The sequence below is a fragment of the Elephantulus edwardii genome, unplaced genomic scaffold, assembly GCF_000299155.1.
Source record: "Elephantulus edwardii isolate Elephantulus edwardi_28Jun2011 unplaced genomic scaffold, EleEdw1.0 scaffold00103, whole genome shotgun sequence".
Lineage (NCBI taxonomy): Eukaryota > Metazoa > Chordata > Mammalia > Macroscelidea > Macroscelididae > Elephantulus > Elephantulus edwardii.
This window is the reverse complement of record NW_006399853.1, coordinates 5,678,456-5,695,562: the sequence shown is the minus strand read 5'-3', so window position 1 is coordinate 5,695,562 and position 17,107 is coordinate 5,678,456. Positions and strand designations below refer to the sequence as shown.

Sequence of the window (17,107 nt, the reverse complement as noted above, 5' to 3'; positions counted from 1 at the left end):
ATTCCAAATCAATTACATTTTAGAACTTTAGATTTTGCTTCATTGGCTATGACTGAGCTGGTTAGAAATGGTCCAAAATCCTACCAATAGAGACTCTGATTGACAGAGTAGAACTGCCCCATGGAGTTTCAAAGACTGTAACCTATATGGAGACTCACTCTCTTTCTCCCAAGGAGGATCTAGTGAGTTTGAGGACCTGACATTTCAGTTAACAGGCAATTGTTTAACCAGAGCATTACCAGCACTCCTCACCTAAGCAGTAAAAAAAATCTGTAAACGTGCCTTTTCCCCCTTTAGAGACATTCCTCTCTTTTTAAAATAAAATTTTGCTCTGGGGAGAAGTAATTAACCAACTGACAGAAAAGCCAGCAACCAGCCACACAGAACATCCACAAATCCTGGACTCATTTTCTCCCAGGACCAGAAAGGACCACGCCATTCTCTCATTAAACAAAAGGTCCTCCAGGGCTCAGGGCTGGTTTAGGCACTTAACCTCCGGTTGAGCATTGTCCTTGGTGAGGCGGATCTACTGAGTCAGAATCTACTACTTTAACACAATCCTTTGAAAGCGAAAATCGACTGGCGATCTTGTTAGAAGGTACATTCTGGTTCAGTATATTTGGAATAGACATGCACGTTCCTAGCAAGAAGAGAAGCTGGGATGAACAGGTTGAAAGCCTCATTCCTCTCACCCGGAAGAACCACGGCGATTCCCATGCATAAGGAGCCAGCATGCATTCTGGAGCCCTGCACGCTTTCTCTTCTTGCAGTCTCTGATTTACAAGCACCTCTGCTGGCCTAACAGTGGAAGACAGAAGCTTCTAAGCCCTGAACAGAGTATTTAGTCTGGAAAGTTTTCTTCCACTTCAGAGACCTCCTTGGATCCCCTCATCACTGCCCCAGAACACAGGCAAATGAGTGTGTGGCTTTTCTTCAAGCCTTAGAGAGGGTTCACAATCCAAAAGTGAGGTCTGGCCTGGGGTTGCCCACTACAGTCTTCCTTTGAGCCTCGGTCACCTTTTGGCTTCAGGCTTGAGAGGCAGGGGAGGGCGGGGACAAGGGCCCAGGCCAGTATAGCTTTCAAGCTTCCCCTGTTTTCCTGGGTCAGGGCCTTCTCGAGCAGGAAAGGGAACGAAGGGAGGGGGAAAGCATGGAGGAAAACCAGCAGACCTTTCAAAAACCTGCCCTCTCATCTTGAGAAGAAAAGAAGAGGGGGGAAAAAGAGAGAACACCCAAGGAACATTTTCAAGAGCTTTTGTGCTCAAGGAAAGTGAAAGCGCCCTGACTTCTTAGAAAGACGTGAGTCTGTAAACCACATAGCAGAGGACTTTGATGCAGGCTGGTTTGCCACTTCAGGAAGAGCCCTACAGCAAGCCAAAGCCCACCAGAGGGGCGTCCAGCTCAGTGCAAACTAGTGCAGACACAGTTCCTCCGGGGAACTAGTGCAATGATGAAGTATTTTTACAAACAGAGGTCAAGGCTGTTTCCCTGGGGGCCAGGCTCAGCCTTGTGCACCAGTGTGTCCCTCACTCGAGATTCTAACTCATTATGGCAAGAATAAGGCCTGAGGAGCCCTGAAGGCTCAAAGAGTTAAGCCCTTACAGGAAGGCTGGCTATTTGAACCCACCCATTCATTCTACAGGGGGCTCTAGTGATAGCTGTTTTCAGGAGAATGATGGGGCAATCAGCTTCCAGAATCGTTCACAGCCTTGGAAATCTTTTAGGTAGTCACACTGGCTTTTGAGACTAGCAGGACTGACCAAGTCAGACTTGACACAGTGAAATACTCATCTAAACTCACTACCATGTAATGCTCTAGAGCTCTGGTGTCTTAGTGGAATTGCACTGACAATGTAAAGGTATATGGTTCGAATCCACCAGCTGCTCCATGGGAGAGTGAGATGGGTAATCAACTCCAATGTAGGTTACTGCCTCTGAAAACGTCCGCTGGATCAGCTATGACTTGGTTCTGACTTGACAGTACACAACAACCACAACAACATAGGGATACTAAGAATCAAAAGAGACTTAGCGGTGGTGATGGATTTGGGGTTTAGTGCCTGGACACCACCCCACAGGGATCTAATCTTGCTAATCTTGGCTGCACATTGCAATCACCAGTCTGGGCTGATCTCTGAGTCTGATTTCCTTGGTGTGAGATGGGAATGGGCACTGATAGATCATCACGATGGGAGTCGTCCCACCTGAGAGAAGATCCTCACAGAACAAATTAAACTACACATTTGTTAAACAAACACTAGCTCCCAGGAGTGCATGCTGAGTGGGTGCAGGGAGAACTTGGGTTACAGAAGATGGAATTGGTTAACACAGGGAACTGCTGGTTTGGAAGTAGAATTTATTGATGGAGTATTACATGATGGCATGTTTTGATTAATATCTCATTGTGTCAACTCTGCCTTGGCCAGACCTACCAGACTATAAAGTCAGCAAAGTCGTGAACCAGAAGAGCTTGTCGCAACATGTGCTTGATTTGAAAATCGTTGTTGGAGTCTGTGTACCTCAATTTATTTACAAACCTCTCAACTCAATAACAGCAATTCTTTAAGGCGTATTCTAGTGTGCTCTGCCCATCTGTAACATTTATTCTCGTTAAAAAGCATCCTGGAGGCCTAGTCGGTCAGTACACAGCAAGGCCTAATCAAAAGCTTGGTGGGTTAAGCACAGTGAGGGTCACCTGGGGCGCAATCTCTGGCAATCTGCCTCTGAAAGCCCACAGCCTGGAGGTTCCACTTCTTGGGATGAAGATGGTCAACCTCCAACCACGTGATTTGTGGTTGTTAGGTGCCATCAAGTCAAGTACAACCCATAGCGACTGTTTAAACAATAGATCTGAACCCTGCCCTATCCCGTGCCATCCTCACACTTCCTGACACTCTAGAGCCCATTGCAGCAGTCACCGTGTCAACCCGCCTGGTCGAGCATCTCCCTCTCCTTCATCAACCTTCTACCTTTCTGAGTATCATGTCCTTCTCCAAGAACAGCCCCTCCTGGCAACATGCTCAAAATATGTGAAGTGAAGCCTCATCGTCTTTGCCTCCTAAAAGCAATAGGGCTGCACCCTCTCCAAAACATATTAGCGAATTGGAGTCTCCAAAAATCCACTGGAGTATCAGTTATGTGTAGGTTCAATTTGACAGTAATGAGTAAGTGAGCCTGTGAGCATAGTGACTTTATCTCCAGTTTGGAAAACAGAAACAGGTTTGTTTTGTGTCCACCAGTTACCCCCCTGCCGTAGACCTAGTTCCGACCCACAGCAGCTAAGAGCCTATAGGGGCAGATGTGCCCCATAGGGTCTTCAATGGCTGACTTTTCTTGATTCAGATCACCAGGCCTTTCTTACAAGGTGCTTCTAGGTGAACTTGAACCGCCCATCTTTCAGTTAGCAGTGAACTAATTCACTGTCTGTCTCACTTGAGGACTCCATTCTCATCTATTAAAAAAAACAAACAAACATAAGACAAAACACTGGTGACAAGTTGATTCAAACCCACAGTGACCACATAGGACAAAGGTGAATTTTCCCACAGGGTTTCCAAGCCTCTAGACTTTATGGAAGCTGACTGCCACATAGGGCTCATGTGTAGGAAGACTGTTGGGTTGCTAGATTTGAACCACTGACCTTTCAGTCAGCATCTAAATTCTTTAGCCACTGTGCTACTTGGACTTCTTATTCTTACCCAGAGCTTGGTTGAAGCATGATTTACAATGGTTTGTGCCTTTTTGCGTCTTTTTTTGTGTGGTTTTTGTTAATCTAATTAATCTAAGAATACATAGATGAGGGAATCTGCTTTGTCAGCCCATCTGGCTGATTCTAAGAAATTAATGATGTTATGTCTAAACACTGTGGTTGGTTTTCTTCATACCGCTTTGTGCATCATTTTTCCGTGACTATTTTGTTCTGCCAGGGCTTCTACTTAGGTTTGTCTGTGTTTGTCTTCACCGGAGGACAAGCTCCAGAGGCAGAACCATATCTCCACTTTGCACTTATCCCCCTGAAACCTTTGGCGAACGTTCAATGACTAGTTTCTTAAATACTTGGTCCCATTTGGTTCTATTATGCAAGAGTATTCTTACCTGGGAAATGAGAACATAGGTTTTAAGAGATATCAAACATATACCACAGTTGTTCAATGATTCCAAGGCCAGGATGAATCTGTATCCTATACTGTATGTCATAGGAAAGAGCTGGATTATAAAGGCCCATTAAATTGGGGACCCTTGATTACCAAAAAGACATAAACAAGTGAAAGGGAGTTCAGGTAAGAAAATTCAACATGATTAAGCTTCTTGATGAGGTAGGATGGAAGAGTAAACGAACTAAATCTTAAGAGTGTGTTAATAAGGGAGAAAAGTAAGAAAGATTGATAACTTGAATTATCTAACAGCTTCAACCCAGGGGAGGCAGAGCGTCATTGAAATGAGAAACAAGAACCAGAAGGGGAAGAACATTTAAAAAAGGACTTTCTCAGAAAGAGTGTGGAAAGAAAAATCAACAGCAAAAACTGCTGTGCTGCTAAAAAGTTACCCGAGGGAGACAGTGAACATCCCTGGAGATATCGTCATCCAGAGAGAGAAATTGCTAGAAACTGTCCTCTGGGAAGTGCTCTGCCCATACATTAGACATGAAAGGGAGAGCTTTGCAGATTCCCTCTCTAATTTGTATTCTTCTGGGATCCCATTAGGCTGCGCAAAGATGTGAGGAACAATAGATTGCGGTCTCCGGGCCTAGAGGGTTTGCTCAGATGTCACAGCGTTGACTCACATCTCTAATGAGTTGGGAGAGAAGGCAACAAGCTAGAGAAGCCACTGCTAGCCCTATCAATGATGCTTATTTTATCCAAGGGCCTTCATTAGCCTGCTTCATGGGAGGACATGAAACAATCAAGAATTCAAACAAAAGTCAGGAGTACATGTCGGTTTACAAGTGCAAACACAGGTGTTCACTTGAAATCCACAAGCCACATATGCCATAGGTGTAGCAGGAACTCTGCACCAAAGTGTTTCACCAGATGGGGAAAATTCTGAAGTGTAAAAGGTCAGATTTTTATTTTGATCTCATATGTGATTTCATCTACCATTGTAACTCTGATCCAGTCATCTTTTACTTCCAACATATTTAGGGGACTTATAGAACGTCTCACATCATTTCTGCTTCACTATAACTTACTTGCCTCAGCTACAAAGACATAACAACAGGATACAGACAAGGCAGAGGTTTCACTAGGTAATCAATGAACTTGTAAGAGTGACCTCGGATCTCTTTTCCAGTTTAAAAGAATGGAACATTTTGGAAATATAACAAATATATATATAATAAAATATATATATATAAATATATAACAATATAACAAATTCTAGGCTATAGTAAACATGGTACAGTGCCAGGCATCAACTTCCTGAAAGTTAGAAACCTAATAACATAAAGGCTTAAAGCAAAAGGTTGTTGAAGAGGAGAAACAAAATAATTACTACTAATATTGATGCATTAAAGCAAAAATTACTTAGTAAGAGAAAAAGAATCATAGATTGCTTTGCTGAAATTATAAATAGTCGACAAATGCATGAACCAAAAAAGCTCAGATTTATTAGCAGTCAGGGAAATGCAAATTAAAACCACAGTGAGATTCTAATCCGCAAGCACCAGATTAGGGTTAATTAAACAGATGGCAATATCAAGAGTTTGTGGAGACACGAAGCGATGGAAATTTTCATACAGGCTGGGTGGGAATTTCAATAGCTGTGACAGCTTTAGACTCATCACTGTCACCTAAGATTGAAGATGCGATCTCTATAAATCAGAAATTTAACTCCTAGGCACATTCCCTAAAGACATGTCTGCAAACTTGAACTGAGGAAAATACACAAGAATGTTCATAATAATATCATTGGCAGTCATAAAAAGTTGACTTGATTGGGTAAAGCATCGTTACTTAATACGGAATATTACATAGCAGAGAAAGTGGAATAAAGTAAATTGCCACATACAGGGACCCCAACTCCTTAATGCTTAGTGAAAAAGATGCAAATTACAAAAGACTACACACACCATAATGATCTTCTAATCATCAACTGCAGGCAATATGTGAAAGATACATACATATGCATCAAAATTGCAAAGCAACTCAAGGAACTGACTGACATCAATCAGAAGATCCCTAACATAAAACGTGGTAGAGCACATCCGTAGGAAGCTGTATGGCCAATCTAAAAGCTGCCCCTTTCTGCCGATTTGAATTCACTAGTGACTCTGACAGAGATCAGCAATCAACTCTTGTGTAATTTATAACCACAGAAATGGTGGGGAGGATCTGCTATGAACAATTTCCTACCTGAGGGCAATGAAGGGCTTTGGTTATCAATTACTGTGTTGTTGATTATCATCAAGTCGAGCACAACTCATAGTAACCGTATGAACAAAAGTTCTGAAGTCTTTCTATAACTATTTTCATTTATCAAAGTTCATCGTTTCCAGAGGCACAATATTTATTAGGAAGTAGATGCCACATCTAGATCTGTTGGTGCTTAAAATAGAAACATCAGTTATTAAGAAAATGCACTTGAGTGAGTAGCATTTATATTAATTTATTAACTCCTTTCTTCTCTTATTAAAATACCAAAGAAGACTGACAACTATTCAACACAGTCCAGGATAATGCTGTATTTATAAGCTCTCTTATTAGGCAACAAAGCATTAACGAGTTGTTTTTTGTTTTTTTGTTTTTTGTTTTCATTAGACAACATCATAAATAGTCAATTAATTCAGTGGAATATTTTTTTCCTAGATACTCTCAAGAGTAGCCTTCTGGCAAGAAGGAAGCTCTAAAGCATGAAGAAAGTACAAGAGAGAAAACTCTAAATTGCAATAAATACCACTAAGTTCCATCATAATAACCACGAGTGGTATAAAGAGGCTCCTCCTTGCAAGCTGCGAAATGACTGAGCTGTGAGAAGTCACACAACTTGGATTTGTGAAATTACTGCTACAGCACGTCGTGAGAGCAGGAGGAACATTGCCGACGCTGGCCTCAAAGAAGTTAGCAGAGAAGAAAAATGTTCCTGCTCAAATCATGCCGTAACAATAAACTTTAAAAAATATGATTGATAAATGTAGAATGATTTGTTATGTTTCCCAGATGAACTTTCCCCAAGAAATGAAAACTGTGAATAATGTGAGTGTTTGAAAGTATTCATAAAAGGTAAAATGTATTGGTATCACTATGGGTAAATTATCATCAATAGTAAAAAAGAAAAGCTATTCAATCATAGGCATCCTTATGTATTTCTAAACTGCACCACTGGACAGAGTTCAGGCATTTCGAAACTAGCAGGGAAAACACTTACATTTAACTGTTGAGTAAAGGGGCTTTGTTTTTTAACCTCAGGCTAAAATTTGTCAGAGAACTTCAGAGCTCTATAGTAATTTTGATCATCAATCAGCCAACCTGCATTTCTACACGTAAGCTAGAGGAATATAAACAAGAAAACAGTGCTCTAATGCAGGGGGGGAGGCAAAAGTGTGATACTAAATTATGCTTCAATTTCCCTGAGTGATGCAATTATAAAGGTGCATAATAATTTGAATTTTAGTTGTAGCTGTTTCCCAGTTAGACTGTGTACCGTGTAATTTCATCTTGCCATTCTTTTGCTGGCCTGTGTGGAATATAATTTGGCTTGTTCATTCTTTCTTATTGACAAATTTAGCATCTGCATCACTTGAAGTCTTGTTTTAGAAGAAAATACGTTAAATGTGATGGGTCAGAGCTACACTAAAGAAACCAAAACAATGCCAAAAGTTGCTACACGGTCAACTCCAACTCATAGTGACCCTACAGAATTGATATGAACTGTCTCATAGGACTTCCAAGGCCGTAAATCTTTACAGAAGCAGACTGCTGCATTGTTCTCCATGGACCTGGCATGGGGACTCGAACTACTGACCTTTAAGTTAGCAGCCATGTACTTATATACTGCCCCACACTATTGAGATCATAATACTATAGAAAATGCTTTGATCTCTGAAGAGTAGTATCTATGGAGAAAACTAAGGTCCTATTATTCCAAAAAGGGAGTTCTGGTTACTTGGTGGTAAAGAGCTGCTCTGCCAACTCAAAGGGAGACAGTTCGAGTCCACCAGGGGCTCCATTGGAGAGAGAGACACTCTTCTCCTGTGTGATTATCTGCCTCTGAAAATCAACTATGAGTTGGTCCTAATTTGAGAGGCCACAACAAACAAGTGCCAAAACAACAAACGAATCTGTCTTTATAGAAGTGCAACCAAGGTGCTCCTCTGAGGCAGAATCTTAGGACTTTGTCTCACACGCTTATGTATGTTGTCTGGAGGCAAAGGTCTCTGGAAAAAGACAGTCCCTGGGAAATGTGGAGGATTAAAGAAAAAGGCCTTCAATAAGATAATGTGACACAGCGACCACAGCAATGAACTTGAGTATTTTAGAGATGATTAGGATGGTGTGGGACAGAGCAAGATTCAGACACCAAGGCTTCCAACAACAGAAACACCACCTTGAGGGAAAGAATGGCATGCCTAGCTTGGCAGGCTTCTTTTTTGTCCTTCAGTGCTTGCTTCTGTCTCTTTAAATGCCTGTGAGCTCTGGAATGTGAACACTGTTGGCTGAGAGGCTAAGAGCTAGTCTCCTACAACACATCACTTAGCTGTCTTTAGAAAGCTTGCCTCTCCACTAAGAGAAGCACTCATGAAAATTTAAAAATTTATTTTTAAGGCAAATCCCTGAGACCTTGCAAAGAATGATACAGCATGTTAAACACAGTGCCCGGGCCTCAGAGCCAGGGTTTCACGGTGGGAAAGACATTCCTGGCTTGTACCCAGAGGAGCAGCATTGATGCTGTACTTGCTTAGATGTGGGAGCAGGAGTCAGTAGGGGCAGACAGTCTAGAACGAATAACAGAAGCCAGCAGCCCCCAAGTTCACAGCAGAGCAATTCACCTGACCTTGTGTTCCTACTTAAGTCAGTGTTTTTCAATCATGAGCTAGTGAGATTCCAGACTCCGATTCATTAAGGCATCACTGTTGTGATAACTCAGGGGACACTGAGGTCTTCGTCAGGCGCGATTAGGGAAGGGGGAGGGGGAAAGAAGACTCCACATTTATGTTTTATAAATTGTAAATGTGTATTTACCACTCCAGTGTAAGAATTATAGTATTTTTCCAGAACTGATTGACTTTCTGTTGAGTTAATTAATCAAATAACCCTCTGTGGAGTTACATCATTATTCTTTTTTTAAAATGCAAGCAAAGCTAAGGCTTCTAGAAATTTGCATATGCAGTTCATCTAAGTGGTTATCATTGGGAGTAGACCAAGCTGCTGAAGAAAATGCATCATAGGAGAGCATAAAAGGGCACAATTCGAAGACGGTCATCACTGCCCCAGAACTAGACAAGTCTCAGCTAAAGTCACTGACTTACACCGATCTCAGGTTGCTGCTGTTGGGCTGGACCAGACTCCTAGTGGACCCTCCAGCAGACTCCCGGGAGATTATCAACTGTATGAGAGGAGATCGCCCAACTTTCTCAATGGCTGATGCTGGTGGATTTGAACCACCAGAGAGAGGCTGTACTGAGATTGTTGTGGTGGTGGTGTTCCTGTCGAGTGGGAACCAACCCATAGCTGACCCTCCAGTTTTCAGAATCACATTCGAGGAGACTGCTCATCCTTCTCTCAATAGAGCAGCTGATGGATTTGAACCACTTGCCTTCGGGATTGCAGCACAACTTCTTGCCAGTAGGCCCCAGAGCTTCCGATTTGGGGATTAGCAGTGTATCCACCAAAGAGCTCACTGTTACACTTGTAGCTGTTGCTAAAAATACCATGAGTCAGCATCTTTATTTATAATGCCTGTTGGCAGATTTCTGGTGGCAAGCCATATTCATGGGGAGAAGTGGAGCCCATGTGAAATAGACATTCACTGACCAGTGTGAAACAATGCTTTCCACCAGTGTCCTCCATAGTGAGAGCTATTCTGATAGAAGTCCTCACGGAGCAACGAGAGCAATTAGAATAACTAAGTCCAAAGACCAGCCACTCACTCCACTGTAGCAGTCTGCTTCCATGAAGATGGACAGCCTTGAAAACCTTATCACACAGATCCACTGTCTTATAGAGATGCTGCTATGGGTTGGAAGCACCAGCTCGCCAGTAGTGGGTTTGTTTTGGGGGGGTGTTGATTCACCCAAATATCTCCCACTTAGAGAGAGTAGAACGGAAAGTGAAAATCCACCTCATGTTCATTTCTTAGCTACGGGGCTGGCATCCAATGCCCAGTTCCTGCTGACAACTTCTGTTTTCCATTGTGTGTTTTACCTTATGAGAATTGCCAAGAAGCAATTGGATAGCATTCTAGTAATCTCATCTAGTAGAAGCCTGAATAAGTCATTTTCAACTGCAAAATTTAAGTTGGCAAATTTTCTAAAACAATGGTAAGAACTGTGGTCCTTAGGTGCTATGAAGAGCATTCAAACCCTGCATTCAACAGGGGGAAGCCCTGCTCTGTCCTCTGGATGGCCGCCATGTTTGAGACCATTATGACAGCCACTGTGTCACTTCAACCGGTTGAAAGCTATTCCCTTTTCTCTTACTCTCCCCTTTTTTGAGCAAGATACTTTTTTTCTGGTGGCTCAGAAGTGTCATCTTAGGACACTACCTTCTATGGATAGAACCAGGATGTTCAGAAATACTAACATGACTTTTACACATAGTGCACGACCTGGAGATACAAAATGCTTCAGCCAAAGACCAGGATTGATGCCAAGTCTTGGACTGTGACATTCCTAGGATTATTATCACATGCTGTAGAGCTGAGAATATCCCTGAAGCATAACATACATGTCTGAAAAATGCACAGGACTGGATCCATGAAACAGGAAATGCAAGCCAGGGAAGGAGACACATTTCCTTAAAAGATGCTTTTGAGGATAACTGGGATGCTGGGATTTCCTGAGAAGACACAGTGTCATTTCTTATTCAAACAAGTGAAAATATGCCACTTTCCAAACCTCACTTCCCAAATCTCTTGTCAAGCTTGCTGCAAGAGTCTCATTGGCTTAGGAAACCACCCTAGAGTCTGTAAGGGCTCCAGGAGGAACTTCCAGCCTGACTTCATTCAGGAATCCAGGCAGGCTTAAAGCTCTTCCTCTTCAATGAAACCAATAAGGAAGTTTGCTGAGAGGTTAACTTGCCAGAGAATAAAATGTAAGTCCCCCACACTGAGAAGTTATAAATCTCTCTCTGGAAAAATGCCTATCAGCGGCTCAAGCCAGGCCAGCTTTTAAGAGCATTAAAGCGAATACACTAAGCCTAATATATTCACACATAACACATGTGGTGGCCGTTTCAGATGCTTCATAACTCAGAGGGCAACTGCTCCTGGGTGGGAAATGGATACTATGACAGGTGACCAGTGATTTAGATTGCAGTATTGATGGGGGAGTGGACAGCCAGGATGTCCAGGCACCTTGAGGTCCTGCCAGATACAGGGACAGCGGGGGTGTCTGAGGAGCTCTGGCCAGGAGGATGTTGGAAAGGTGGAGGGGAAGGGAGGAATTTTACGTCACCATATCCAGAGAAACTAAACTCTCTCAGATTGATTTCAGTAGGTAGACTTATTAGATGTACCTACTTCTTTGTCTATTCATTCACACTAATTATGAAGTCAGATTCTGGGGCTGTATTTGGTGTCTACATCTGTGGTGCACTTGGAATACAGAAGATGCCATTAATAAAAAACCAGCTCAAAAGCCACTCTCCTCAGCTCTCAACCCCAAGTCTCTGCTCCTGCTGTCCAGGGCTGCCCTTTGTTCTCTGACAACAATTTCCCACAAATTCACAGCAGCTCCAGACTTTATCAAGGGAGAGAGAAGGACTCCATACTATTGTGTTAGTCTCCATAATCCTTTGTTAGCAATCAACAAGATCTTTAAAACACCCTGATGAATGGGAAATTCACCGCCTGTAAACTAGACACTTGGCCTTATTAAGGGCACCTCCTACTGGTCTTTTCACGAAGTGAACTCTGTTTTTTCAGGAGCAATTTGCCTGCCAAGTTTCTAAAGAGGGAAAATCATTAAGAGGGAGAGGGGAAACTCAGATTAATGAGCGAGATTCAGCGTGACTCAGCCTCGTGTTATCTTGAAAGTGAACCACCCACTTCGCTCGGATCTTGGAAAATAGTACCGACATTTATTAACAAGAACGCAGATGAGAAGAGCAGAGAAGTTTAATGACTTTGATCCATTGCGAACCTATTCACAGGTATGAGGTATATTTTGATTTCAGAGACTTTTCTGTTGGCGAAGATGTTAACATGAACCAGTAATATAAGGACCCTAGGCAAGTAAATTGAGTGAGTAGAAAGGTGGATATTTAATTACTTCCGATATTAACAAAGTATCTAAAGCCTTTCCCTAGACCCTACACCCACCTTTGCACCAAAAACTGTCATTTGACAAATGGCTTGGAAATATTTTAATGCTATTGCTAAAACATTACTGTCCGTTTCCAAACAATGTGCTCAGCACAGCATTTTCAGCCAGTGCGCTTCACACCATCACTCCTTGAACCAGGTAGACCTCCCAGCCAGGAGGGCATGCAGCCTCTGAACTTCTACTCCTGGGTGGTCTGTCAAAGTCCCGGACAGCATGCAGTTCATTACTGCATGCTGTAAGGGGGTCCCTGTCGCCCCAGTCAGGCATCTCCTGGTCATGAGGAGGACACGCATTCGAAGGGGATACCGACCACCATCACCCCAGCCCCTACCTACCCACGTTCCGTGGGAGTAATTGCGGAGGACAAAGCTCCGGGAGACAGGAGTCAGGGGAGGAGGTGATCTGTCTGTGTGGAGGGAAGGGAGGCAGCTAGGGCGCACACGGATGTGGGTACGCGCGCGCACACACACACACACACACACACACACACACCTTCATCTCTCGCTCTCTCCCCAGCTTTCCCAGCAGAGGTGAAGAGTCTGTAACCCAGTGCCTGCGCCAGGCGTAAGGAACCATGAACTGGCTTTGACACTTGGCTGTCTGAATCTCATACCCTGGAGAGGGTCTGGGTGCCTGTGCCTCAGTCACCCTGAGCTATGCCGCACTTGGGGAGGACCCGCAAACCACGCTGGGCTCTGGGAGGAGCGGGCCTGGCCGCGATTCACATTCAATTTCCAAGGTGCAGGTTGGAATGCTTGGACCCCTACCCACAGGGGTTTGGGTTTTTGCGGGTTGGTTTGTTTGTTTCCTTTGGGATCTGGGAAAAGCTGGATTGCCAAGAGGTGTGACTGGCCGCGGCTCTCGCCTCCTTGCTGGGCAGGCCCGCTCCTTCTCCCGGGGCGCCCATCCACACTATGATGCCGCCCGGCAAGAAGAGGAGACGTACAATGTTGCGATTCGGTCTTTTTCAAGCTTGGGCTGTATGCCGAGACCGAGTCTGCAGCAGCCCTGAGCCTTGCTCAGTTCCCTCCGCCTCCTGCTCTAGCCCAATTCGGTCCTTAAGCAGTTTTGCCATTTTTAATTAGAAACTGCGCTTACCAAGCGCCATGGCAGAAGAGGCAGCTGCCCCGGACATCAATCATATAGAGTTTGGAGGTTGTTCTGGAGATATTAGAAGGCTTAGCTGACGAACGACACTCACTGTTAAAAGATTTTCATATAAAACAGAATAGCATACGTCCTCCGCCTCCTGGCAACACCACACCTCTCCTCTTTCCCCGCACGGATTCGCTTCTCTGGAAGTACCAGAACACATCAGCTGTCCGAAAACCCACACCTCAAGGCATTTATTGTCACACACAAGCCCCGTCAGCGACAATCCCGCACAGACTTCCTCAGAGCCACTTCGCTGCCGCCTCCAGCTGCCCTTGTAGCCCCGCTCCCCACCACCCCGTAGTAGATTTCCAAGGCTCTAAGGCTGAAACCTAGCTCGTCTCAAAGGCATCCCCAACACTGCCTCCTCTCTGCCCCAACCCGCCAGCTCTCCAAACCAAGGCAAGTATTTGCAAAAGCAAAGAAGCACCAAATTTAAAAAAAAATAAATTAAATAAAATAGAGCAAAGGGGCCCCTACTCCCTTGTCACCGGCACCCTCTGCCCCCAGGATAAAGAAGTGTGTGGTCTTTTATCATCCCTGAGAAATTCAATAGCACAGCAAGCGCCAAATACACAGAGATCCCTCAGGTTTCATCCCCAGACAAATGCAGGAAGAAGGTCCCGGGAAAGGGGACAGGAGAAGACAGGGTGCGACCAGAAGAAAGGAAAGAAATCTCTTACCGTTGACTTGAAGATGCGCGCTGAACAGGGAAGCCCCGAAGAGTACAAAAGCCAGCTTGGGTACCCAAAGACAGCCAAGACTATTCTCCATATTTCAGCCAACACCTCGGGGGCCGGGGGTCCTGGGCCGTGGCGCTCACACACATGCACTCACACACGCATGCACACATGCACACACTCGCGCCGAGCCCCTTCGCCTTCCTCTTCCTCCTCCTCCTCGGCCTCTTGCCCCACGTCTCTCTCCACCTCCCCCTGAGCCTCTGGCGCCTCCGGTGCCTCTGATGCCTTGTTCTCCGGCCACGGGCAGAATCAGTAGCAAGAGGAGGCAGCAAAAAGTTCCATTCGGTCCAAGAGCTTCGGAGCCCCGGGAAAACTAACCCGAGGAAATAGGGAGCGAGGGGAGCACGGCTGGCTTTCGGTGGGGCGCACGAGGCATCAAGAGACACAACATCCAGGGGGAAACCGGGACCCAGAGCGGATGGCGAGCAATCCCGGGCTGGGCTGTGCGCTCGGAGGATGAGGCTGGCGCCGCGTAAAGTTGAAGAGGAAAATCCACAAGCGAAGGTGGTGGGGCCGCTGCTTTTCCCCCTGCAGGATCCGTGGGAGCCGGAGCCGCGAGAGGAGAGGCCGGGGGGCTGCAGGGCGCGCGCGCTCACTTGTTACTGGGGTGTCCGCCGGGCGGTGAGTGAGCCCAGAGTTGGAGCCATACCCTCCATTGATCCGGAGAAGTGGAGGGCTGCGAGGGAAAATGTGGAGACCGGAGAGAAACGAACTGGATCAGGCTACGATTCCACGGAGAGGGGGGGAGAGGGGAGAAAGGCTGGCGAGGGGAGAACAGAGCGAGCGGCCGCAGGAGGCTCCCAGGGCCGCCTTCCCCGGCTGCCTCTCCACGAGCAGGGATGCCCTCTGTGGGCAAAGCGTGGGAAGTCACTTTTCTCAATGGAGCTGGTGAAAATCTGCGCGTCTGGGGGATTTGCAGTGAGCATTTTGGACGCTCCTCTGCGGGGAGGGAGGAGGATTCCTTTTAGTTGATGGTGAAACCGAGGAGGCAGGTGTTTAAACAGGGACCAGTGGCCCCAAACACTGACTGCTTCTCTGCCTTCAGATTTCTTGAAAAGTGAGACGTGGACACATGGAAAACCCAAATCCCAGCGCACAGACCTGAAAAAGCCCGGTCCTTGCGTCCTAATGTTTCAGCCAAAGGGTTCTTTTTACAGAGCATCTCATTTCTTCCATGTTCTGTCTCCCACTGACAAGACTCAGTGATCGTTTTTGAAGCATTTGCCATAGTCCTTGGGTCTCTGTTAGCTCCCAGGAAGATTTAAAAAGATCCCCTCTGGTTTAGAAAGATTCCCTTTCTGGCCTCATGGGGTTTGAAATCTCTCTGCTGGGAGAGAAACATCGATTAAAAATTGCAAAATACCATGATAAATATGATGGTCTGTGTAATAGGAGATGCTTAGGGACACAAACTGAAAGAAACCCACACATACACACAAAACAAACACAGCAAGAAACCCAGGAAGGGTGGACAGTGACACTTTGCATTGACTAAGAATTTCCCTCTGCTAATCTAACCTCCAGGAGCTCTGGTTGAGGAAAATGATTAAGCTCTCAACTGCTAACTGACAGGTTGGAGGTTTGAATCCACCTGCTGGTATAGTCCATACAGAGTTGCTAAGGCCAGGCTGCACCTCTCCTGTGCTCTGATTCTCCTTCTGAGATTGATAACCTTAGTGGTCATTTGGAGAATCAGCTATTAGTAGGTTCAGATTCCATAGCAAGGAATCTGGGTTTGAGTTTCAATGATTCCAGGAGACAAAATCTTGGTAATCTACTCCTATAAAAATACTGTCCAAAAACTCCCATGTAGACACTTGCACCTTGTTGAATAGGATTGCAATAGGTTGAAAACATCTCAGTGATGCCCAATAACAGTAATCGTGTGTGCACTGGGAGACCCCAAGATCTTTGGAAGTGGAGGTTATATGCAATTCAGCTTTGCACCCTGCAGGTATGTGTTAAGCCAACCAGAGGACTTAGAGTACTCAAAACTCTGTGTTGACAATAGACTTGTTGAGCAGTGAACTTACAAACAGGTGAATTTGGTCATAAAACATGATGAACAGAACTGCTGCTGGAGAAAAGGTTTTGTCTTTAAGGAGCTGCTGGGCATTAGGGGCTCCCCGGTTTGCAGGGAGAGGGGCTGGCGGTGTCTCCATTCCTCACTGGATCACATGGGCTACTCATTCTGCTCCTCATACCTCTTTGAAACTCACCACGATCCAAGGGAAGAGAATCCAAATAAATATTTTTTTTAAAAGGGAAGAATGAATGAAAAAAAATCCAGGCTAAAAAGTTGGTATCACTTGAACTGGACGAAAGCATTTCTAGACCATTGGTGTTGCTTTTTGTACTAGAGAAGTTAGAATAAGAAGTACAAGGACTTTTTTATTCCCCCAAAATTTATTGTGTTTGAGTGAAAGGTTACAAAGTGTTTTCAATCACACAGGAATACTTTATTTCATAACATCTACTATCACATCTATGGTGTCTAATTGTGTATATTCTATATTGTCTTTCTTCACCTGTATTTTTTTTTCTGTAGAATATGAAGCTCAGCTTTTCTTCCTAAGCTGTTTCTAGTCTTCCTTGCTTCCTTTACCATTCCACTAGAAGAAGAAGAAGAGAAAGAGGAGGAGGAGGAGGAAAAAGAGGAGGAGGAGGAGGAGGAGGAGGAAGAAGAAGAAGAAGAAGAAGAAGAAGAAGAAGAAGAAGAAGAAGAAGAAGAAGA

At 44.7% G+C, this 17,107-nt stretch overlaps 1 protein-coding gene across 1 annotated transcript in view; it reads right to left on the bottom strand.

Moving 5' to 3' along the window:
- Positions 1 to 14,404, bottom strand: part of DCC (deleted in colorectal carcinoma) — a 1,276,184-nt gene extending 1,261,780 nt beyond the window's left edge. Inside the window, exon 1 of the mRNA XM_006891717.1 lies at positions 14,314 to 14,404. Coding sequence (XP_006891779.1) covers positions 14,314 to 14,404 — 91 coding nt within the window. The remainder of the gene's footprint in view (positions 1 to 14,313) is intronic.
- Between the last annotated feature and the right edge of the window lie 2,703 nt (positions 14,405 to 17,107).